This window comes from Carcharodon carcharias, chromosome 3 (assembly GCF_017639515.1).
Source record: "Carcharodon carcharias isolate sCarCar2 chromosome 3, sCarCar2.pri, whole genome shotgun sequence".
NCBI classification, from domain to species: domain Eukaryota; kingdom Metazoa; phylum Chordata; class Chondrichthyes; order Lamniformes; family Lamnidae; genus Carcharodon; species Carcharodon carcharias.
This window is the reverse complement of record NC_054469.1, coordinates 210,856,199-210,879,083: the sequence shown is the minus strand read 5'-3', so window position 1 is coordinate 210,879,083 and position 22,885 is coordinate 210,856,199. Positions and strand designations below refer to the sequence as shown.

The following is a 22,885-nucleotide window of genomic DNA, read 5'->3' as shown; positions in this document are numbered from 1 at the left end:
CCCCCAAAGCTAGCTAAAGAGTGATTAAAGGTGTACAGAAATCAGGTTTTGCACTCTGCTAAATACTATCTCAACGCTTTACATTTTCTCAACACAAATTAACCCAGTAAAATAAATGCTGACTGGAAATATAGGGCTATAAAAACCTGATGAACTATTGCCCGAGGGAAACATTAGTGCTCGGTCACTTTCATATGACGTGATTCATGCAACCTCACTGGGGATTGTGCTTGTGTAAAAGACATGAGAAATAACTGATCTGAGAAACCAAATCTTATTAACCCAAATGTTAACTAATTGTCGCCCTTACACCCGGGAGGTGCCGTGCTCTGAAAGGCAGGAGTCTATTTGTTATGGCTGGTCTGGCACGGCTCAATTTCTCTCCTTTGAGAAAATCTCCTCGGCGAGCAGACACTCTCTACTGGAGATGAGCGACACTCGGAATTCAAAGGCAAATAAACCAGTGCTACAAGAGGTTGTTTTAATTTCCTAGATTTCACTTCTTTTATCAAGAAATGCTGCAAGACAAATACTTCAGGGTCCTCGTGAGACATGCTCCAAACATAACCCTTTCAGCCATTTCAAGACCGAAAGTGATAGTTCTACGAACTTATTAAATGTAGATCGTCTTCAATTAAGACAGGCAGTAAAATAAAGTCTACCACAGCCTGAAACTCTAGGGAAATGTCTGCAGCTCTGAGCTAGCTTGTTCCTGTGCAAGAGCTCTCAGCTGTAAAAGCTTTCATATCTTCCAGTTCTTTGAATTATTCTGGAGTGTTTCAGGATCCGTCCCTTTGTGCCTCTTATAGACGTGAAGTGCATTGAAATGTCTTTTACAAAGCCTGTGTTTAAATCTGTTAAAGGATTTCGGTGTGGCATTCCCTCCCTTGCTTTTGACAGCCAAAAAGAAGTGAATGGCACAAAAAAAATTTCCAGCCTATTCCACCTCAACACCCCACCACCTCTCCCAAAAAAAAACAGTCAGGCATGGAATCTTTCTGTGCATCTAGATCACCTAATGAAAGTGATTATCAATGGGATTTTACCACCGTGATATTCCATCCAACCGGATCTTGGTCTCACCTAATGTCCACACACAAGCACTATACTTGGGTGTCTCTAAATAGTGATTAGGGGCAGGAAGTCTGGCAAATATTCCACACACTGAGCCCAGAGATAGCGATAATTATGGTGCCCCGACTGGAACTCAGCCATCAGGACTACATTGAGATTGAAATTGGGGGCCCTCTTTCTTAGCCTGTTCGATCAGTACCTGACGATGCATTTTCTCACTAAAACATCACGGGAGCTAAATAGTTTTAATATATCTAATCAAACACTTAATATAAACCCAAAATCTAACAAGAGTGTTGGGATATTTGAAAATAGTTCAATTCATGGAATTGAGAACCTCCTCACCTAATGAACTAACACCTCCCTTTGGTCAATCAATGGATTAATTTGCAAAAGAACACACTGCTCCATGCTGGAAATTCTTTTAATGAGGCCCTATCATGTTGCATTCTGATCATGCAAGTTATTTAATCTTTAACCTCACGTGAGCGTGTGTATTGGGAGGGGTGAGGGGGAGGAAGCATGTGTGAGAGAGAGAGAGAGAGAGAGAGAGAGAGGGAGGGAGGCCAGGCAGGCGAGAGGGGGAGGGAGAGGGGGAGGGGGGGAGGGAGAGGGGGAGGGAGGGAGGGAGAGGGGGAGGGAGAGGGGGAGGGAGGGAGGGAGAGGGGGAGGGAGGGAGAGGGGGAGGGAGGGGGGGGAGGGAGGGGGGGGGAGGGAGGGCGGGTGAGCGAGAAGGGGAGGGAGGGCGGGTGAGCGAGAAGGGGAGGGAGGGCGGGTGAGCGAGAAGGGGAGGGAGGGCGGGTGAGCGAGAAGGGGAGGGAGGGCGGGTGAGCGAGAAGGGGAGGGAGGGGGGGAGGGAGGGGGGGAGGGAGGGGGGAGGGAGGGAGGGGGGGAGGGCAAGCGAGAAGGGTAGGGAGGGCAAGCGAGAAGGGGAGGGAGGGAGGGCAAGCGAGAAGGGGAGGGAGGGAGGGCAAGCGAGAAGGGGAGGGAGGGAGGGCAAGCGAGAGGGGGGGAGGGAGGGAGGGCAAGCGAGAGGGGGGGGGAGGGAGGGAGGGCAAGCGAGAGGGGGGAGGGAGGGAGGGCAAGCGAGAGGGGGAGGGAGGGAGGGCAAGCGAGAGGGGGAGGGGGGGAGGGAGGGGCGGGAGGGAGGGAAGGCGGGGAGGGAGGGAAGGCGAGCGAGAGGGGGAGGGAGGGAGGGAGGGCGAGCGAGAGGGGGAGGGAGGGCGAGCGAGAGGGGGAGGGAAGGCGAGCGAGAGGGGGAGGGAAGGAGGGCGAGCGAGATAGGGGAGGGAGGGCGAGCGAGATAGGGGGGGAGGGAGGGCGAGCGAGATAGGGGAGGGAGGGAGGGCGAGCGAGATAGGGGAGGGAGGGAGGGCGAGCGAGATAGGGGAGGGAGGGAGGGCGAGCGAGATAGGGGAGGGAGGGAGGGCGAGCGAGATAGGGGAGGGAGGGAGGGCGAGCGAGATAGGGGAGGGAGGGAGGGCGAGCGAGATAGGGGAGGGAGGGAGGGCGAGCGAGATAGGGGAGGGAGGGAGGGCGAGCGAGATAGGGGAGGGAGGGAGGGCGAGCGAGATAGGGGAGGGAGGGAGGGCGAGCGAGATAGGGGAGGGAGGGAGGGCGAGCGAGAGGGGGAGGGAGGGAGGGCGAGCAAGCGAGAGGGTGAGGGAGGGAGGGAGGGAGGGTGAGCGAGCGAGAGGGGGAGGGAGAGAGGGAGAGTGAGCGAGCGAGAGGGGAAGGAGGGAGGGTGAAAGGGCGAGGGAGAGGGTGAGGGAGGGAAGGTGGATGGGCGAGGGGGGAAGGTGGGAGGGAGGGCGAGAGAGGGAGGCTGGGCAAGAGGGCGAGCGGTGGGGGGGGTGCAAGATGGGGGAAAGAGGGAGGGGGAAAGCGGGAGGGTGGGCAAAATGGTGCCAGGCGAGTGAGAGAGCGCGCGTGGCTGCACACACGAGGAGAGAGCATGCAAGTTCACGTGCACATGAGAGAGTGGGCGCCACCTGAGAGAGAGAATAGTGTGTGCGTAAAGAGAGAGAGAGAGAGAGAAAGAGACTGGGAATCTGTGGCTGATTGTCATATCCCTCAGGAGCGTTGTGCCAAATTGTGAGGCGTTGGAATTCTAAGAAAATGTGTTGGCCATATCATTTCTAAATCTATTGCATTGTTTTTAAATGAAAAATATTTTTGTCCCAGCTGATACCAACCTCGTTCTCACCCCCCACTCCAACAACTTCCACCACCCAACCCTAGCCTCCACCCCCTTCCCAAGTTTCAGTCTCAGACTCTCAGTCTGTTTATCACTTACTCTCACGACCACACACCAACACATACAGTCACCCACTTACAATGGAGGGGGCTGGGTGTGAGTGATTGAGCGCCCTGAACCTTGGAGTGAGCCTGGTGTGCACACACACACACACACACACACACACACACACACAAACACACAGTAATTTATTAATTACTCTTTTTCTTAAACTTAACAACGTATTGCTATGGCATTGCTTTATTTTTACTCAGCAATTATTTCTGTTCTTAATACCTCAACTTTTTTTTTTGAAATTCAGTTTAAAGTTTTGCCGAACCACTTCTTTCCGAAGTTTGCACTTTGAGGGAGCAAAATTGAAATGTGGGCCCCCAAGCAAAAAGACTGGGCAAGCCTGTTTTTAACAGAGTTCTCATCTTCCACACTGGGCAGCCAGAGCTTAGGATCTCATATCGGCTTAAATTAAATCAGAACTTTCGAGCTGAGTTCTGATTCTTTGATGCCAGTCTGTCAGGTCAACTGCACTCGTCATTGTGTTGCTGCTGGGGAGTGGGAAGGGAGGGTGTTGGGGGAGGTTTGGGGGAGGGGTGGGGATGAGTTTGGAGGGGGTTGGGGAGGGAGGGGGTGGCTGGGAGAGGTTGTTGGAGTGGGGGGTGAGAAAGGGGGTTGGTAGGAATGGGGACTATTTTTATTTTTAAAAAATCCATTAGTAGATTTAGAAATGATATGGCCAACACATTTTCTTAGAATTCCAGCATCTCACAATTTGGCACTATGCCCCTGAGGGACACTACAAATCAACCTCAGACAGGGCTCCTGCTCTTGATCACTGTCCCATGATCCCTACTAGAAAGCATGCATGCTTTATCAAGAGTGGACAGGATCAAGTTCTGTTATATTGTTCCCCTTGTCAGCTGCACATATTCCTGACCAACACTCACTATTGGGCTTGACATGTGCAGGGAACAGAGTCAGGAGAGGTACTGGAGAACACCCAGTGCTTTGGAACAAGAGCCAAAAATAAGGCATCGTCAGGAGATCCACAGAATATTAGTGTTCAACAGTCATTAAACCACCAGCAACAGGTCTTTTCTATTCTGATTCACTTCTAGAGGACAATGAACATTCCAAGGCCAATGATACCTTTATCTGAAGGTTGGGTCAGGCAAGTGCTCTGAAAGAAACAACAAGACAGTGCCGTGATATTAAGGAGACAAGGGGCAAGAAAAAGGCTAAGGGGCAGGATAAATGAAACCATTTTCCCTCAGTGTGGCTGCATCAGGAAAGCCAAAGTCTTTTAACTAATTGGGCTGGGCTAGTTAGCTCAGTTGGTAAGACTTAACTAATTGGGCTGGGCTAATTAGCTCAGTTGATAAGACTATGAAGCTAACAGTTTCAGAGTCATGGGTTTGTACTAGCCAGTACTTGCCTTGGAGGGAGATTACTTTGTCTACTGGATTAGTATCTAGAATGAGGGGGTTGTGTTATGATGAGAGGCGGGGTAAATTAGGCCTATGCACACAGTGGCAGTAGCATGCACCATATAAAAGATGCATGTAAAGCAGCAACTCATCAAGGTTCCTTTGACAGAACCTTCCAAACCCATAGCCTCTGCCACCTAGAAGGACAAGGGCAGCTGATGCATGGGAACACCATCGACTGCAAGTTCCCCTCCAAGCCAAAGACCATCCTGACTTGGAGCTATGCCTCCACTCATTCACTGTCACTGGTTCAAAAACCTGGAATGTCCTTCTTAACTGCGGCTGTGCCTACACCAGATGAACTGCCACAGTTCAAGGTGGCTGTTCAGTGCCATCTTATCAAGGGCATTTAGGGATGGCAATAAATGCTGGCATAGCCAGCGATGCCTATGTCCCATAAAAGAATGAAAAAAATACTGTCTGAAGTTGAGATTCAGAAGGAGCTTGACAAAGTAGACACAGAGGCTGTTCCCTTTGGCTGGAGAATCTAGGATATGCAGGCAGTGTCTCAAGATAAGCGATCAATCATTTAGCACCAGGATGAGGAGAAACCTCTTCACAGATGGTTGTAAATTTTTGGAATTGCCTACCCCAGAGAGTTTTGGGTACTCCATCATTGAATATACTCAAGGCTGGGATAGGCAGATTTTGGTCTCTCAAGGAATCAGGGGAATGGTGGGGAAAAGCGGACTTGAGGCAGAACATCAGCCGTGATCACTAATTGCCAAAGCAGGCCATATGGGATACTCTAGCTCTTTTTTCTTATGTGTTGTTACGACTGAATGCACTGCCTGAAAGGGTGATGGAAGCAAATTCAATATTACCTTTCAGAAGGGAATTAGATATATACTTGAAAGGGAAAAAAATGCTTGGTCCTGGGGAAAGAGAATGGAGGATGACTATTTGGATCGTTCTTTCAAAGTGCCGGCACAGAAACGATGGGCTGAATGACCTCCTTCTGTGCTGCATCATTCTGATTTCTTGGAAATATTACAGATACATGCTCATCATTTTGACCCAAAGTGCTGTAATTGGACAATTAGAATTATTATATATAGTTGGGCGTGAAAGATCAACATACCTGTTGAAGGGGAGGGAGAATAATTTGGTTATCCAGTTATTTTCACCATCTCGTTTGTGTATTTAAATATATCAAATATTGCTGCAGCCATGTTGTTCATGGTATCTGAATGTAAGATAGAACGTAGTTTTGCTTCTGAGCTTTACAGTGGATCATTGATTTATCTACACTGCACCATCACCGCTGGAATTTTATTTTTAAAAGTGATCATGACTGAAAGCAGCTGCCAGCATTCCAGAGGTTAGTGTCAAGAGTTGCAAGCTCCTTGAGCTAGCTGCCAATTGCGTCATTTTAAAAATGCCACATCACAGCAAATAGCACCAGTGGATCCCCAGGGGAGACAAGAGTATTCAGGGAAGGGGGAGAGGGGGAAGAGTGCCTGGGCTGCCCTTCACACAGATCTGCCAGGCTGTGGGGCGAATTTCACATCGGGTGTCATCCACTGGATCTAGGCAAAGCACCTCACAATTAGAAGAGCGTATCATCATAGGGCAAAACAACTGATATAGGGCTGCAGCTCCAACGTGACGTTACATGAAAAAAACATGTCTGCATTTTGTATCTGGATCTCAGTATTTTTTTTATTCATTCATGGGATGTGGGCGTCGCTAGCTAGGCCAGCATTTATTGCCCATGCCTAACTGCCCTCCAGAAAGTGGTGGTGAGTTGCCTTCTTGAACCGCTACAGTCCATGTAGTGTAGGTGCACCCATAGTGCTGTTAGGGAGGGAGTTTGAGGATAATGACCCAGCGATAGTGAAGGAACGGTGATATATTTCCAAGTCAGGATGGTGAGTGACTTGAAGGGAAACTTCCAAGTGGTGGTGTTCCCACGTATCCATTGTCCTTGTCCTTCTAGATGGTAGTGGTCATGGGCTTGGAAGATGCTGTCAAAGGAGCCTTGGTGAGTTCACAAAGTATTGTGAAACACAAAGTGAAGCCTGCAAACTGAGTCCCACTAGGTTGTTTTTGGTCATGCCTTGGCAAACAAAGGAAATGCTGACATAGAGCTTTTAAAATTAAGGCCCAGGCTTGTCAATAAAAAATGTCGGCTGTATCACTGACGGAGCAACAAACAATTGGCTCTATATTAATATAGCTGTTAAAATTATGACCTGTGGGTCAGAAGTAGCTCGCGAGCTCTGTCTGACTGGCCAGATACTTATGTTTCTTGCTGTGCCGGGTTTGCCCATTAAAGTTTCACTGACCTGGCAGTTTTTAAAACGTCTGGTCTCAGTGCTACTGCTGCATTGGGAAAAATATTCTAAATCCATTCATAGCCTTGCCTGGGAGGAGAATGCTATTAGATGGACACAGAAGATGTGCTTTTAAACTGAGAAGTGGTGGTCCATGTTTTGTCATTGTTTATGGTGCTCAATTAAGGGACTCGCAAAGACAAAAAGCCATACACTCGAGGCTGCTGTGCAGCAGGAAACATTATCTGGGAAGAGATGAGGAGTGGGAAGGCTGTCGCATTCTGTATCTTGTCTAGTGATAAAAGGCACCTGCTGTCAGCCCGTGATGAGAGCAAAATAACTGTATTCTGCAGCATTTGATGCAGCCTCACAATAATCTTAAACTGGGGGAACCTTGCCAATGGATTTTAATCACAGATTTTACATCAATCCAAAAGCTTGTTCTAAAACTCCAGATTTCACTTACTGTTTCCACTGGAGTCATTACACACAATATAAACATTGCCTTTTATTATACTTCCTTGGATGGAGGAGAACCAGCTGGAGGAACATTGTTGGAATTTTTGCCTTAATTCCCAATGTAGCCTTTGCCAAAACAACAGATAGGTGTTTAAAGTTGTTGACACTGTTTCTGCCCAAATTATAGGAGGTGATTAGATGTCCTGACATTGTGAAAGGCACCATAGAAATGAATGATCTTTCTTTAACTCCGCAGAAATTTGCCCTGCAGATGTGGCACAATGTCTTTCTGTGGCTGTGTGCAAACCAATGTATTTTTGTGGGTGCGCTGTGTCAGTTACTGGCAGTAAACTGGGACTTTGAAAAGTCGTAGACAAACTTTAGGAACCATTGTGTATATTTTTCCCTGGAGTAGGGATCGCAGAATGCCAAGGGTATTGCATTGAGTACAAAATTTTAGAAGTGTTTAAAGATTGCCAGCGACTTCATTGTAATTGGTCGAGATTGGGATAGTAACAAATGATCTGCATTGTAACAAGTCACATTCTCTATAGCTTCCTGGAAATATATGCTTTAACCACAGAAGTTTCAAGCTCAGAGACATTTGGTCTTCATTGGCACTTTGCCAAATCAGTTTAAAACTAATCCCATGACCTCGTTCTCTCTTTCCATAGCCCCTTATCAATCCCAAACTAATCCTACTGTTCCGGTCTCTTCCCATAGCCCTGAATCAATTCAAAACTAACTCCAATGCTCTGTTCCCTCCCCATAGTTCTGCATCTAGCCCAACCTAATTCCACTGCACCAAGCTCTCGCCAGAGGCCAGTGTATTCCTCTGATTCAAATATCGATCCAGTTTTTCCATCAGTTTCAAATGCCTCTGCTCCTTAAAGCTATTGCCTTCTTGGTACCAACTCCCCAACTAAATGAATTCTCGTCCTGTGCAATCAAAATGCTTTACAATTTCAAGAATCTTTATTAAATTCACTTTTTATCATCCCTGCCGTAGTGATTGGGAATTTGCTGCAGCAGGACTTTTAATAACACCTGCCATTAGTTCAACTTGCCCTTGCGCATTTAGGTTTTCAAATTTTTTACATGGCCAGGTTGCTGAAGTATGAGTGGGTAAATGTTGCAGTGAGGGAAAGCAGGTATCCAAGACCCATGTGAATAGAACAAGCAACCTGTATCTTCTTAACCAATCACTTTGAAGAGTTGTGAAATAAACAACACAAGAACTGAGAAGAAAGTATAAATTAGAGCAACTGAATTCAATGTTAAAACAGGGGGAGGAAGAGAAAAAGAGAGAAAGAATGATGAGAGAGAGAGAGAGAGAGAGAGAGAGAGAGAAAGAAAGGAAGCCGGGTGGGTGGTGGTGGTGGGGTGGGTGGGGGGGTGGGGGGGAGAGAGGTGCGTGCAGATAGGGGGAATAGGAGAGAGGGAAAATCAAAAGAAATTTAACACATTTTGAATCTGACATTTTCAGAATCTTCAAAAGAATGAAACTCCACAGTTGTGATAAATAATATTCAGTGCCAGAGAGGTTGATTGAAAGTATTTAACAATCATCACATTGCTAAAAATGTACTTGTGCTTGTAATAACAAGGCATATCCTTTTGTGGCAAGTTTAGTTTGTACCTGCTATGCAAACACAACAACTTCACACTAATAAATGCATGCCAATGGTGAGGCAGAAGTGAAAATTTTTGAAAATGGCAGAGTGGCGTCTGCAATTTTCAGATTTTGATGTTTACATCTACTACTTGCCTGATGTTGCTGTACCATATATAAATAATGGGACAAATCTTCATCTGGGCTCAGGAAACCCAAACTGTGTGCTTATGAGGCTTGTGAATTGCACACTCATGCACGAGTGACTTCAAACGCCATTTTCTCTTTTCACACAGGGGTTGGATTGCAATACAGTTTGAGGGCTGTGCTGGAGTGCATGAGGAATGTGGGTATGGAGATGGGCCAGTTATAAAGACCATGTCAATTCTCAGCTCCCAGTGTTTAAAGGCCCCCAATCTCACTCATCTCCCATCCACCTCATGGTGTCTCATGACCCCATAACACCCATGCTACATCTATGCCCTCCATGCATCCTCCAAGCCCCCCTCATATCACTCATGTCAACTCTATATCCCTCAAGTATCCCCCATAGTGGATATGGAGTGAATGGCTATGTAGAATCCTCAGATTCCATGTAATATCATTGGAAAATATTTTACACTCCTTGGGAAAAAATAAACCTCTCAACATCTAATAAAAGCCTTCATATGATTGATACTGAGAAAAATGTATTCTGCCATGTGGAAAACAATTGTGATACTTGCATTCTCCTATTAGCTTGTGTAAACAAATTAGAAACCAAAACAAAGGGGCAATGTGATACTACAACTTCTTGAAACTGTCATTGTTCTCAGATGAATGGAACACTTATGATGCCAAAACTCATTAGCACTTGAAACTCAGCCAAGCATTGCTAATGGCCACAGATGTCCAATATGGGAAGGAAGAGCAGAAAGTGTTCATTTCGATTTCAAAGCAGCATGCCTGTCATTCAACATAATTGAGCTGGTGATTGGATTTTTTCTGAGTATCAAAACCAGTTCTTTTTTTTCCAAATCAGCCAGAGCCATTTAAATCACAGTAGAAAAGATGACGGCACAGGCTGACAGTACATTTTATAACATTTTCCACAGCATTGCAGTGCTTTCTCCATTGGAAAAACAATGTAGTGCGTTTGAAAAAATACACAAGGCTGGTCAATGTAAGTATTAACTTACCTTTGCAGGATAGATCCCTATGATGAACCACTGTATTAAAACACACCTACATTACAACACTGCATTAAAAACACATTTAATTACAATACAGCAGCTAACAGTGACATTTGAATGTGTGAAAACACTTCATACTTACCTTTCAGAATGCTCCAGACTCCTCAGCAGACTCCTCACAAACTCTCAAACCTGACATGCTTTCTTAATGGGCATCTAAATGCTGCACCATCAGATGAAAATAGTGTGCAGAAGGAAACCCAATATTTATCCCACAATTTAAATGGGGAACCTGACCTCAGTGGGGGTGGGTGTTTTTTGCACCCTAGGCATCCCCAACCCAATAAAAGGCCAGAGGCAAATAGCATGGGATTGGGAATGTGGAGGAAGATATCCAAGTAAATATATACCTATGTCTACCTCCATATAATGGCAAGTACTATTGGCCTTACCACTACTTTAAGAGAAAATTCTGGCCCAAATTCTCAAATCTTTCATTTTGCTGAAACTCAGGTTCAGGGGCTTAATCTCCTTTCAGAAACAGATTACCAGAACTGCACAGAGTCCTCTGGCTGTGGCCTTATGTAAATTCATAATTACTTTTTTATTCTATTGCCTATTTATAAAACCCAAAATTCTACTTACCTTTTCATGGCTTTATCTATCAGCTTTCGCACTTTCAGAAAACTATATGCTTGAACCTCTTGGTATCTCTGTTCATTCACACCCTTCAGAATCTGTTGATTAATTTTATATTTCTATTCTTTGATTTTTTTTCCAGAAATATATATTCTTAAAAGTGGCAGGTCTTGTGGCACAGTGGGTAGCATCTCTACCTCTGGACCAGAAGCTCCGGGTTCGAGTCCCACCTCAGGATTTGATGGCCACTGAAGGTGTGTTCATAAGGTGGCCAAACAGGTTGATTATCAGCCTGTAAATGATAGGTGGTAAGAGTGAGAGAGTTTCCTGGTCAGCCATACTGCAGATGCAATGGCAAACCACTGCAGTACTTTGCCAAGCATAATCATGGACCAATCCAATGGAAGTCCATGATTTCCAAAGCCTTCTTAGGGAATGATACCTGAAGGAGGAGGAGGATCATCTTAGATTTATAGAGCACTTTTCACAACCTCAGGACATCCCAAAGCATTTACAGTTAACCAAGTATTTTTTGATGTGAGGTCACAGTTGTATTGTAGGAAACATGACAGTGAAATTGCACACAGCAAGGTCTCACAAACAGCAATGAGACCACATAATCAGTTTTAGTAATGTCAGTTCAAAGGCTATGTGAAAAACTGCCCAGATATGTCTTGTACACAAAAAGCAGGACAAATCCTACCTGGCCAATTACTACCCCATCAGTTTACTCTCGATCATCAGTAATGTAATGGAAGGGGTCATCAACAGTGCTATCATGCGGCACTTGCTTAGCAATAGCCTGCTCACTGAAGCCCAGTTTGGGTTCTGTTAGTGCCACTCAGCTCCTGACGTCATTACAGCCTTGGTTCAAACATGGACAAAAGAGCTGAACTCCTGAGGTGAGGTGAGGTGAGAGGGGCTGCCCTTGACATCAAGGCATCATTTGACTGAGTGTGGCATCAAGGAGCCCTAGCAAAATTGAAGTCAATGGGAATCAGGGGGAAAATTCTCCATTGGTTGGAATCATACCTAGTATGAGGAAGATGGTTGTGGTTGTTGGAGGTCAGCCATCTCAGCTCCAGGACATCACTGCAGGAGTTCCCCAGGTAGTGTCCTTGGCCCAACCATCTTCAGCTACTTTATCAATGACCTTCCTTCCATCATAAGGTCAGAAGTGGGGATGTTCGCTAATGATTGCACAATGGTCAGCACCATTCATGACTCCTCAGATACTGAAGCAGGCCATGAACAAATGCGGCAAGACCTGGACAATATCCAGGCTTGGGCTGACAAGTGGCAGTAACATTTGTGCCACACAAGTGCCAGGCAATGACCATCTCCAATGAGAGAATCTAACAATTACCCCTTGATGTTCACTGGCATTACCATCACTGAATCCACCACTATCAACATCCTGTGGGTTACCATTGACCAGAAATTGAACTGGACTAGCCACATAAATACTTTGGCTACAAGAGCAGATCAGAGGCTAGGAATCCTGCGACGAATAACTCACCTCCTGACTCCCCAGAGCTTGTTCACCATCTACAAGACACAAGATAGGAGTGTGATGGAATACACCCACTTGCCTGGATGAGAGCAGTTCCCACAACACTAAAGAAGTTGGACACCATCCAGGACAAAGCAGTCCGCTTAATTGTCACCACATTAACAAACATTCACTCCCTCCACCACTGATGCACAGTGGCAGCAGTGTGTACCATCGACAAGATGCACTGCAGGAATTCACCAAGGCTCCTTAGACAGCACCTTCCAAACCCATGACCACTACCATCTAGAAGGACAAGGGCAGCAGATAGATGGGAACACCACTGCCTGGAAGTTCCTCTCCAAGTCACTCACCATCCTGACTTGGAAATATACCGCCATTCCTTCACTGTCGCCACGTCAAAATTCTGGAACTCCCTTCCTAACAGCACTGTGGGTGTACCTACATCACATGGACTGCAATGCTTCAAGAAGGCAACTCACCACCACCTCCTCAAGGGCAACTAAGGATGGGCATTAAATGCTGGCCCAACCAGTGAAGCCCACATCCCGTGAATGAATAGCAAATTAAAAAATGTAAAAGAGTTGGCCAGGACACAGGTATAAATCAAGATCCCCATGACTTGCTATTAAAGATAGATGACTTTTGAAGTGGCTAGTACTTAACATCAAAATCCACGTTCTCAATTCTCAATGCAAAGATCACATTAGTATCACACAGATTCCCAAAAGTTGCAGGCTTAATGCCAGTGTGAATGACCATTTAACATCTCACTGAATATTACATATGGTTAATGATTGCTATTTTATTTCCATATGGCAGGAGTACATCAGCTAATGACTATATATTTACATTAATGTATTGCTTATACTATGATCTCATATAGCCATGGGACACAATCTGAGAAGAAAATTCTAACAATTAACCCATTTTCCAAGCTGTGCTGATACTGCTGTGAAATCAAATGGTTGGATAAATATATCTATAAAAGCAGATTAGGAAAGGTATCATGGATTTTTCCAATACCCTTTTGATGAAGCATTTGATCTTCTTTTCCCATCCCCAACTAAAATAAAGAACCCACACTGCAGGAAATCACCACAGTTATCCCCTCTGCCCTCTGTCGTTTCAATGAACTATAAATAAGAACACAAGAAATGAGGAGGAGAAGTAGGCATTCCAGCCCCATGAGTCTACTCTGCAATTCAATACCTTGGCTGATCTTCTAATCCAACTGTACCTTCCCTGCACTATTCCCATTCTTCTTAATTCCTTTAGTACCCAAAAATCCATTACACACAGTCTGGAATACATTCAATGAAAGAGAATCCACTCCTCTCTTCGGTAGAGAATTCCAAAGATCCATAATCTTTTGAGTGAAGAAATGTCTCCGATTCAGTTCTAGATGGCTGACCCCTAATTCTGAAGCCGTGGCCCCTAGTTTTAGACTCCCCAGCCAGGGACAATATCTTCCCAACATCCACTCAATCAAGCATCTTAAGGATGTTTCTATGAGATTACCTCTCAATTTTCTAAATTTAGCGAATATAGGGTTAGTCTACTCTCTCTCTCTCCATTCCTTACATTTCGGGAGCAGTTCCATAAATCAGAGACTCCTTTTGGCTCTGACTATTCCTTGAACCGCATTTTCTTTCCAATTTACTCGTTCACAGAATGTGGGCATCACAGGGGATGTGGGTGTTGCTGGCTAGGCCAGCATTTATTGCCCATCTCTAATTGCCCTCAACAAGGTAGTGGTGAGCCACCTTCTTGAACTGCTGTAGTCCATGTGGTGTAGGTACACTCTCAGTGTTTTTAGAAAAGGAGTTCCAGGGTTTTGACCCAGCAACAGTGAAGAAATTGAAATATGTTCCCAGTCAGGATGGAGGCTTGGAGGGGAACTTCCAGGTGGCGTTCCCATGCATCGACTGCCTTTGTCCTTCTTGGTGGTAGAATTCATGGGCTTAGAAGGTGTTGTCTATAGAGTCTTGGTGAGCTGCTGCAGTGCATCTTGTAGGTATTACACACTGCTGCCACTGTGTGTGCTGGTGAAGGAAGTGAAAGGTGGCAGGTGGGTGCCAATCATTGGGCTGCTTTGTCTTGTATCATGTTAAGATTCTTCAGTGATGTTGGAGCTACACTCATCAAGGCAAGTGGAGAGTATTCTTGTGCCTTGTAGGTGGGAGTCAGGGAATGAGTTACTTGCTGCAGACTTCCCAGCCTCTGACCTGCTCTTGTAGCCATAGTATTTATATGGCTAGTCCAGTTCAGCCTCTGGTCATGGGGAGATGGTTAGGTTCTCTCTTGTTGGGGTTGGTCATTGTCTGGCACTTATGTGGCATGAACGTTGCTTGCCACTTATCAGCCCAAGCTTGAATGTTGCTCTGATCTTGCTGCACAGGCTGCTTCAATATCTGAGGAGTGGCGAATAGTGCTGAACATTGTGCAATCATCAGAGAACATCCCCATGTCTGACATTATGATGGAGGGAAGGTCACTGATGAAGCAGCTGAAAGTAGTTGGGCCTAGGACACTACCCTGAGGAACTCCTACAGTGATGTCCTGGGACTGAGACGATTGACCTCCAACAACCACAACCATCAGCTTTCCAATATTCGTTAGAAACTTTACCAAGGAGCATTTTTAAATGGAATTTAGAAAAGCATGGATAATTTAGCAATTAATTAGCCAAAGCTTCCCACATACCAGTTTGACCCGCCTCATAGGAAATACAGCATACAATGGGCCCACAGTTGCACCCTTCACTCCAATTGCCATGGAGACAGACTAACACTCATGTTGTTTCACCCACTTACTGATTTGTAAAAGATAAAAAAAACTTTCAGGGTTTGAGGAGTTAAGAAGCTCCGACCTTTGTTCAACATGCCTGATGCAGGCCAAAAGTATTCTTGCAATCAATGTCACAGTAACTATGATGTGGAATGTACACAACAGGCTGGCACATTGATTGTTTTTATGATTCAACATGCCACCTATTATCAGATTCTCAGTAAAGCTGAACAAATCTGAAGTAATGCACTGGCGTTGGCAACACTATCATGCAGAATTTTGATAACATGCATGCCAGACTTTCTATGTTCACCAAGCATTTAAAAAAGACACGCATTTATCTAGAACCTTCCACGACACCACTGGTGTTTCACAACACCACCAGGCCCATTGGTGGCCTCAATTGACAGTGGGGCCTTCCTACCACAGACTTAATCAGCGCAGAAGCAAGAAGCTGGAGCGTTCCCCAGCCGCCCGATTAAATGCCACCTCCACCCCCCCCCCCACCACCATCAAACTGGCCATGGAAGAGGGCATTAAATTCCAACCAATATGGGTGATCCAGAAATGCTTCCGAGAACAAAAAGAGAAATAACTTTTCAAAAACTAAAAATAGCACTAGCCTCATGGATGCGCAGAACGGATTCACCTGAAGAGGATACAGCTGGTGCTATGAAATGCTAACTGGTCATCTTCCCTTAACACCACTGGGATAAAAATTACATTTATATATTAATAGTGTTCAAGCGTTTTATTATACTTAGAGGAAAGCGGTGAGAGGGAAGGGTCTTCACTAAACTTACCTTGCTTTGAAACCTAATTTGACAGTCTATTGTAACTATGCAGGAAAATACAGGCCAAGATTTTGCCCTCGTTGGGCAGGCTCGGTGGGGGTGAACGAGAGTGGTTGGGAAGGTGAAAGCGAGCGGTGGGAAAGCCGACTGCCGCCCGTGATTGGGGCCTGACCGTGGTTTCACACTGGCAGGCTAATTAAGGCCCACCCAGCGTGAAAACGCACACTGCAAGCGCCCAGCGCCACCTGTGTGGGAGGGGAGGGCGCCAAGCGGGGAACTTTGCACGTGTGCAGTTGCACGCAGGAAAAGCTCCCTGAGGCACAAACGAGATGAAGGTTTTGAAAAAGAAAAAAGAAAGATTTTAAAAACATTAAAAACATGTCCCTTCGTGTGACTCTGTCACACGAGCAGGCACATGTTAGAAAACAGCTTGAATTTTTTTTTAAATGACGGATTGAAACCTCATCCCACCTGTGGATGAGGTTTCACAAAAAATCCAAAGGCCTTTTCCCGGCCCGCCAACTGCAAGGTTGGACGAGCAGCGAAAAGCTTCATTCAGCTAGGTTGTCAATGGCCTTAATAGGCCTGTTAATTGTCGGCGGGCGTGCAGTTGACTCCCGCTTGCGCCCGCCGATCGAAATATCGCACGAGTGCGCAATGACTTCAGGACGCTCTCCCGACGTCATCGTGCACCATTTTACACTCGTTTGTGTTGGGCGCGTGCCCGCCTGACGAGCAGAGAGATCTGCCTGTAGAATTCATTTAATGGTCAGCGCAACAATCAACAAATTTGATTGCACATAGTGAAGGGGTGGGAAACACCGTATATAAATGCATTTCCCATCACAGCAACATTCCCATAAATGAGCCACAAATCTCCAGCGGCTAGCCTCGAACAGCCATTCAAACTTCGAGTTTTGCTGCTGCTCAGAGATGATCCAAACTTCGCTTCTATAGTTCAGGATAGCGTCAGAATCTCTCAACATTCTTCCTGGCAACTCTCTGGGAGTCATCCATTAACCAAGATTTATGTAAGCCTCCAGGAGGAAAGACATACTTCAAATGAACACAATGCTTTTCCAGTCACTGCGCTGATAAAACAAACAATAACCAGAGGGATCACAGACCAAATATAAATAAAAAATTCTGGAGCAAGGATAAATCATGCAATTGGCAGATCTGTTCGCAGTTTCTCATCTCTCTCTCTCTCTCTCTCCCCCCCCCCCCCCAAAAATGTGACCCATTGCGTCCAGCAAAAATGAAAACACAAACCATATTGTTTCAACTCATCACTCATCTTTAACAAGGTCTGTAAGAGCTCATTGCTTCCATGCCCTGCCACTGCTTTTGTTTGGATCTGAGAGAGAGAGAGAGAGAGAGAGAGATGGGGAAGGGGTGGGGGGGTGGGGAGGGAGGAGGGGTGAAGCAGAAAGAGGTAGAGAGAGACATGGGAGAGAGGGAGAAAGTTACAGGGGGTGGGGAGAGGGAGACAGCAAGAGCTGTGTGCAAGATCAACAACAATAACTTTCATTTATACGGCACCTTCAATGTAGCAAAACATCCCATGGCACTTACTCCTGCTCTTAATTTATATGTTAGCATAATGCACTGGAAGCATTTCAGAAGAGGTTTACTACAATAATGCCTGGTATGGTCAGGTTTGTCTTATGAGGAAAGGTTGGACACGCTAGGCTTCCATCTGTTGGAGTTTAGAAGAGTAAGAAGTGACTTGATTGAAACATGTAAGATCCTGTGGGTCTTGACAGGATGGATGTGAAGAGGATGTTTCCTCTTGTGGACAAATCTAGTACTAGGGGCCACTGTTTAAACATAAGGGGACACCTATTTAGGATAGAGATGAGGAAAATTTTTTTCTCAGATGGTTTGGAACTCTTCTTCAAGAGGCAGTGGAAGCAGAGTCTTAAGATCTTTTTTTTAAGGCAGAGGTAGGTAGATTCTTGATAAGCAAGGGGGTGAAAGGTTATTGAGGATAGGCAGGAACGTGGGGATGAGGTTACATTCAGATCAGCCATGATCTTATTGAATGGCAGCACAGGCTCGAGGGGCTGAGTGGCCTACTTCTGCTCCTAATGTGTATGTTTGTATGCTAACAAGAGTGATATCAATAAAAACATTTTTGGTAGTAAGCCACAGGAGGTGGTATTGGGACAGATAAGGAGCATTGGAGAGGTTTACATAAGGAATTGCGAAGAGTGAAGCCAAAGCATGGCTGCCATTAAAAGCATGGCTGCCATTGGTAGACAAAGTACAATCGGGGATCCTGAAGAGGCCATATTTGCTGGAATGCAAGATCATGAAGGCTTTCGTAGGGCCGGAGGAAGTTACATAGATAGGGTGGCACGAGGCCACGAAAGGATTTGAAAACAAGAGTGCGGATTTTAAAACCAATGCTGAGATTTTTAACGTTTTAAAATGAGTTAAGATCATCTGTAATGTTTAAGGTTATTAAGATTCTCCTTCAGAAAATCTCCAAGCATCAAGTTTTGAATGCTCATCACTGCAGTATACAATATCCTTTGGGTCACCAGAACTTCAGACAGAACTGCATGGAGTCAGAGGAGGGATTCAACACAAGATAGACGCTCAAAATTGGGCATTCCTGCTCATTTCATTACTTTGTCTTGGCTGACAGCAGGACACAATTCTGATGATTGAATATTGACGACAACTCCAAAGATTAATATTGAAATCATTTTATAGAATATTTTCATGCCATTCCAGCATCAAGCTAGATTCCCTCCCTGTCAGAACAAGATTTGATGGGTGGAATTTTCTTCCATGTCAAGGCCCGTTGCAGCACAATGTGGATGCATAAATATTGTTCTTCCAAGGCCTCTATGGAGGTAGCCAGTGTAAAAAATTAGCAAAAAAATAAATAAATAAAAATTAGGCTGGCTACAGGGGGACTGCCATGCCTAATAGGTCAACTCCAACCACAAAGGCCTCAAGCCAAAACTTGATCAGGCCGTGTTAGCTGAAGCTACCAGACAGCGGGGTCCGCACAAGCTCTGGCACAGAGTGAAAAGAAACAAACCACGCGTTTCCTTTAGAAAGCACTGAGATAGCAGAGAATACATTGCTTACCTCTCAGGATGTAATTCTGATAGTTCTGGTCTGCTTCTGCTCCTACTTTTATCAAACATGTCAGACCCTCAGCGACGACAAACTCGTGAACCAGATCCTTGTCGTCCTAATGGGATTAGAGCACAGCACCGAGGGTTAATGCATTAAGAAAATAATTACAACTGTGTTGTACAAATAGGAACAGAAATAATTCTATTGGTAACCCTACTAATTAATGCCACGTTATGGCCAACACCGTGCGGTGGATTAATTCCATCTAAACATTGAGTTGCGAATGCCAAATCTCATTTCACAAAGGACCCTCACAGCTAGCAAAAAGAGGAGACATTTTACAATAACAACTTCCATTTATATAGTGCCGTTGCATAGTAAAACGTCCCAAAATGCTTGTCAGGAGCATTATCAAACAAAACTCAACCCCAAGACACATAAGGAGATGTTAGCACAGATGGCAAAAAGCTTGATCAAAGATGTAGGATTCAAGGAGCGTCTTAAAGTAGGAAAGAGAGGTAGAGTGGCATGAGGTAGAGAACTCCAGACCTGAGGGACTTGGCAACTGAAGACATGGCCGCCAATGGTGGAGTGATTAAAACTGGGGAGGTGCAAGAGGCCAGAGCTGGAGGAGAGCAGAGATCTTTGACGGTTGTAGGATTGGAGGAAGTTACAGGGATAGGAAGGTGCAAGGCCATGGAGGTACTGAAAACAGGAATTAGAATTTTAAAACTTAAAGGCTTTGCTTAACCAGGAGCCAACTTAAATCAGTGATCGCAGGAGCGGCAGGTGAACAGGACTTGGCAAAATAAAAGCAAAATACAGCGGATGCTGGAAAGCGGAAACTGAAACAGAAACTTCCAGAAAAACTCAGCAGGTCTGGTAGCATCTGTGGAGAAAAAAAACAGTTAACATTTCAAGTCCTTATGACTTCAATCAATGACAGGGAATTCTAATGTCATGTACAATTAGAAGTTTTAAAATTAACAGAATAAGAACATAAGAAATAGGAGCAGGAGTAGGCCATTCGGCCCCTTGAGCCTGCCCCACCATTCAATAAGATCATAGCTGATCTGATTTGTGGTCTTAACTCCACTTTCCTGTCTGCCCCCAAATCCTCAACTCCCTTGTAGATCAAAAATCTGTTTAACTGAGTTTTAAATACATTCAGTGACACAGTATCTACTTCTCTCTGGAATAAAAAAATTCCAAAGGTTAATGACTATCAGAGAAGAAACTCCATCTCATCTCCATCTTAATTGGGAGATCCCTTATTTTGAAACAGGGCCTCCTATTTCTAGAAACCCCCAAGAGAGGAACCATTTTCTTAACATCTCCCTGTCAAGCCTCCTGAGAATCTTATATGCTTCAATTAGATTGCCTTTCATTCTTCTAAACTCCAATGAAGATAGGTGAAATCCGATAAACCTTTCCTCACAAGACAACTCCTTCATCCCAGAAATCAGCCAATGGGAATATTCTCTGAACCACCTCCAATACCCCTCCTTAACTAAGGAGACCAGGACTGTACAAAATACTCCAGGTGCAGTCTCACCAATGCCCTGTACCATCGTAATATGACTTCCCTACTTTTATACTCCATCTCCCTTGCAATAAAGGCCAACATTTCATTTGCCTTTCGAATTACTTGCCGTACCCATGTGCTAACTTTGTGATTTATGTATAAGGACACCCAAGTCTCTCTGTACCCTTCTACGGCCTATCTCCATTTAAGTAATATTCTGCTTTTCTGTTCTTCGTACCAAAGTGGACAACTTCACGTTTTTCCACAATATACTCCATGTGCCAATTTTTTGCCCACTTAACCTACCCATATCCCTTTGCAGAGTCTTTGTGTCCTCCTCACTAGATTCCCAGAAATATCTTCACCCTTTTTGAAACTATATTTGGGTGACTAATAAGCAATAACTGAGCCTTAAAATCATCGAGTGGACAATGGAAATAACATACAAGAGAAACACTAACCTAGCTACAAATCAAATATTTTTGGGAGAGCTTTGAAAATCCTTCCACCTTCTCTTTGGTCAGCCTACTTTCTCTGGCCCTTGCATCACCCAGGGCTGAGAGACCAGGTAAGTGGACAACTGATAGATATACCTACAGGCCATATGCCAGTGCTGCCCTGGACAAGCTGGATACATGAACAGCCCAGGGGCAAACTTAATTGTCTCAAAGACATTTGCCTCTGTCAGCTACACAAAAACCACAGGTTCAGACCGATATGTGGCTCATATTTAATTTTATGATGCTAATATATTTAAATAGCCTTTTAGTTAACTAGGATTCTGCGGTAACCTGGTAATTACAGGGTTGTTGTATTTTCTTGAAACCCTTTGACATGGAGAAGTCAATTCTTCCCATTTGCTTCAGTGGGATCCTTCACCCGATCACCTCCAGCACCTGCCTACACTACACCAGACACTAAGAAGGGCACACACAAGACCAATGGACTAAATAACATGTCAATTTGCTTTCCAATCTCAACGGCATACATTTGCCTTTGATCACAACAATGCTTCAGAGATTGACAACACTGTGATGTGGAAAAATCACACGCCTGAATCTGCACCACATCATTAGAAGGTGCTAGGCAAAAAAAAAACATTACAACATTGCACCACTTTGCAAGTGACACTAATGAGCAGAGCTGCAAGGTCCAGCCAAGTACAGTTTTTCTGACAATATTTACATAACTCTACTCGTCAAACGCGTGTTAAACATTTAATTCTTTGGTGTCAAGTTGAACAAAATTCAGTCCTTGACCCTAAATATTATCGTTCATTTAACTTAGACAATGAACCATTGTTCACAATTCTATCTCACCTCATATTAAGCGCTATTTGCGGTTTATTGGTTAAATACTCAGACAGATTCAGGCAAAAATTTGATTAATTAATGGAAGACTCAGAACCTCTGGAAACAGACAATGTTTACAGGTGGAAGTGTTCCTAGATCACACTTTCCTTTAATAGCTTTTGAACAAACTTGCAATAGAGGGGAGCATTTGTTTTCTGCAAGGGTTATGAGATGCATTACACTCAGGTGTGTGCATCGAAAATAATCAGACAAAGAGACGTGCTGATTTCACCAGCTGAGGTACTTTCAACAATATTTGGACACATTTAAATTAATCCTGGTAGCTGCAGCATGCACTGTCCCTAGATAGAACCCTGGTACATTGAAACTTCAATTCTCCTTTGCTGGAGAGATCTGCACACATTTGCTTACACTTTAATTGCTCCCAGAAGTGAAACTTTAAATGTTTAGGCAGCATCAGCCTTGTCTAAACAGTTAAATTAATTGCAGGTAGCTTCAAAGTGTCCAGAGAGTTTAAGGGAGGATTGCATTGAGGTTATGCTGAGGCAGCGTCAACCAGAAGCGCTGCGTGACGAGCTCATCATTTCTCCAGAATTCGTCTCACTTTGCATTAATTTCACAGTCCGTAAAGAATGTAAACTACATTAAGTGCAAGCCAAAGTTGTGCTCATTTTTAAAAACTGTTAATTCTCAGGAAATGTCCATCGCTGGCGAGACCAGCATTTATTGCCCCTCCCTAGTTGCCTGTGAGAAAATGGCGATGACTTTCGTGGACAACTCCACTGCACCACTGTCTCTAATTTTCTCACATTGTCCAACATTCAGTGCTGGGTGACCAGAAATTTTCTCCAGCTAAATACAGAGAAAAGTGAAGCCATGGTATT

The 22,885-nt window shown here is 44.7% G+C and overlaps 1 protein-coding gene across 6 annotated transcripts in view; it reads right to left on the bottom strand.

The window, feature by feature from the left end:
- The window catches only part of LOC121275666 (FH1/FH2 domain-containing protein 3-like), a 592,370-nt gene that overhangs the window by 273,487 nt on the left and 295,998 nt on the right, over window positions 1–22,885 (bottom strand). For all 6 annotated transcript variants that reach the window (XM_041183184.1, XM_041183185.1, XM_041183186.1 and 3 more), the window contains exon 5: window positions 19,173–19,278. In XM_041183184.1, the coding sequence (XP_041039118.1) occupies window positions 19,173–19,278 (106 nt within the window). The remainder of the gene's footprint in view (window positions 1–19,172; window positions 19,279–22,885) is intronic.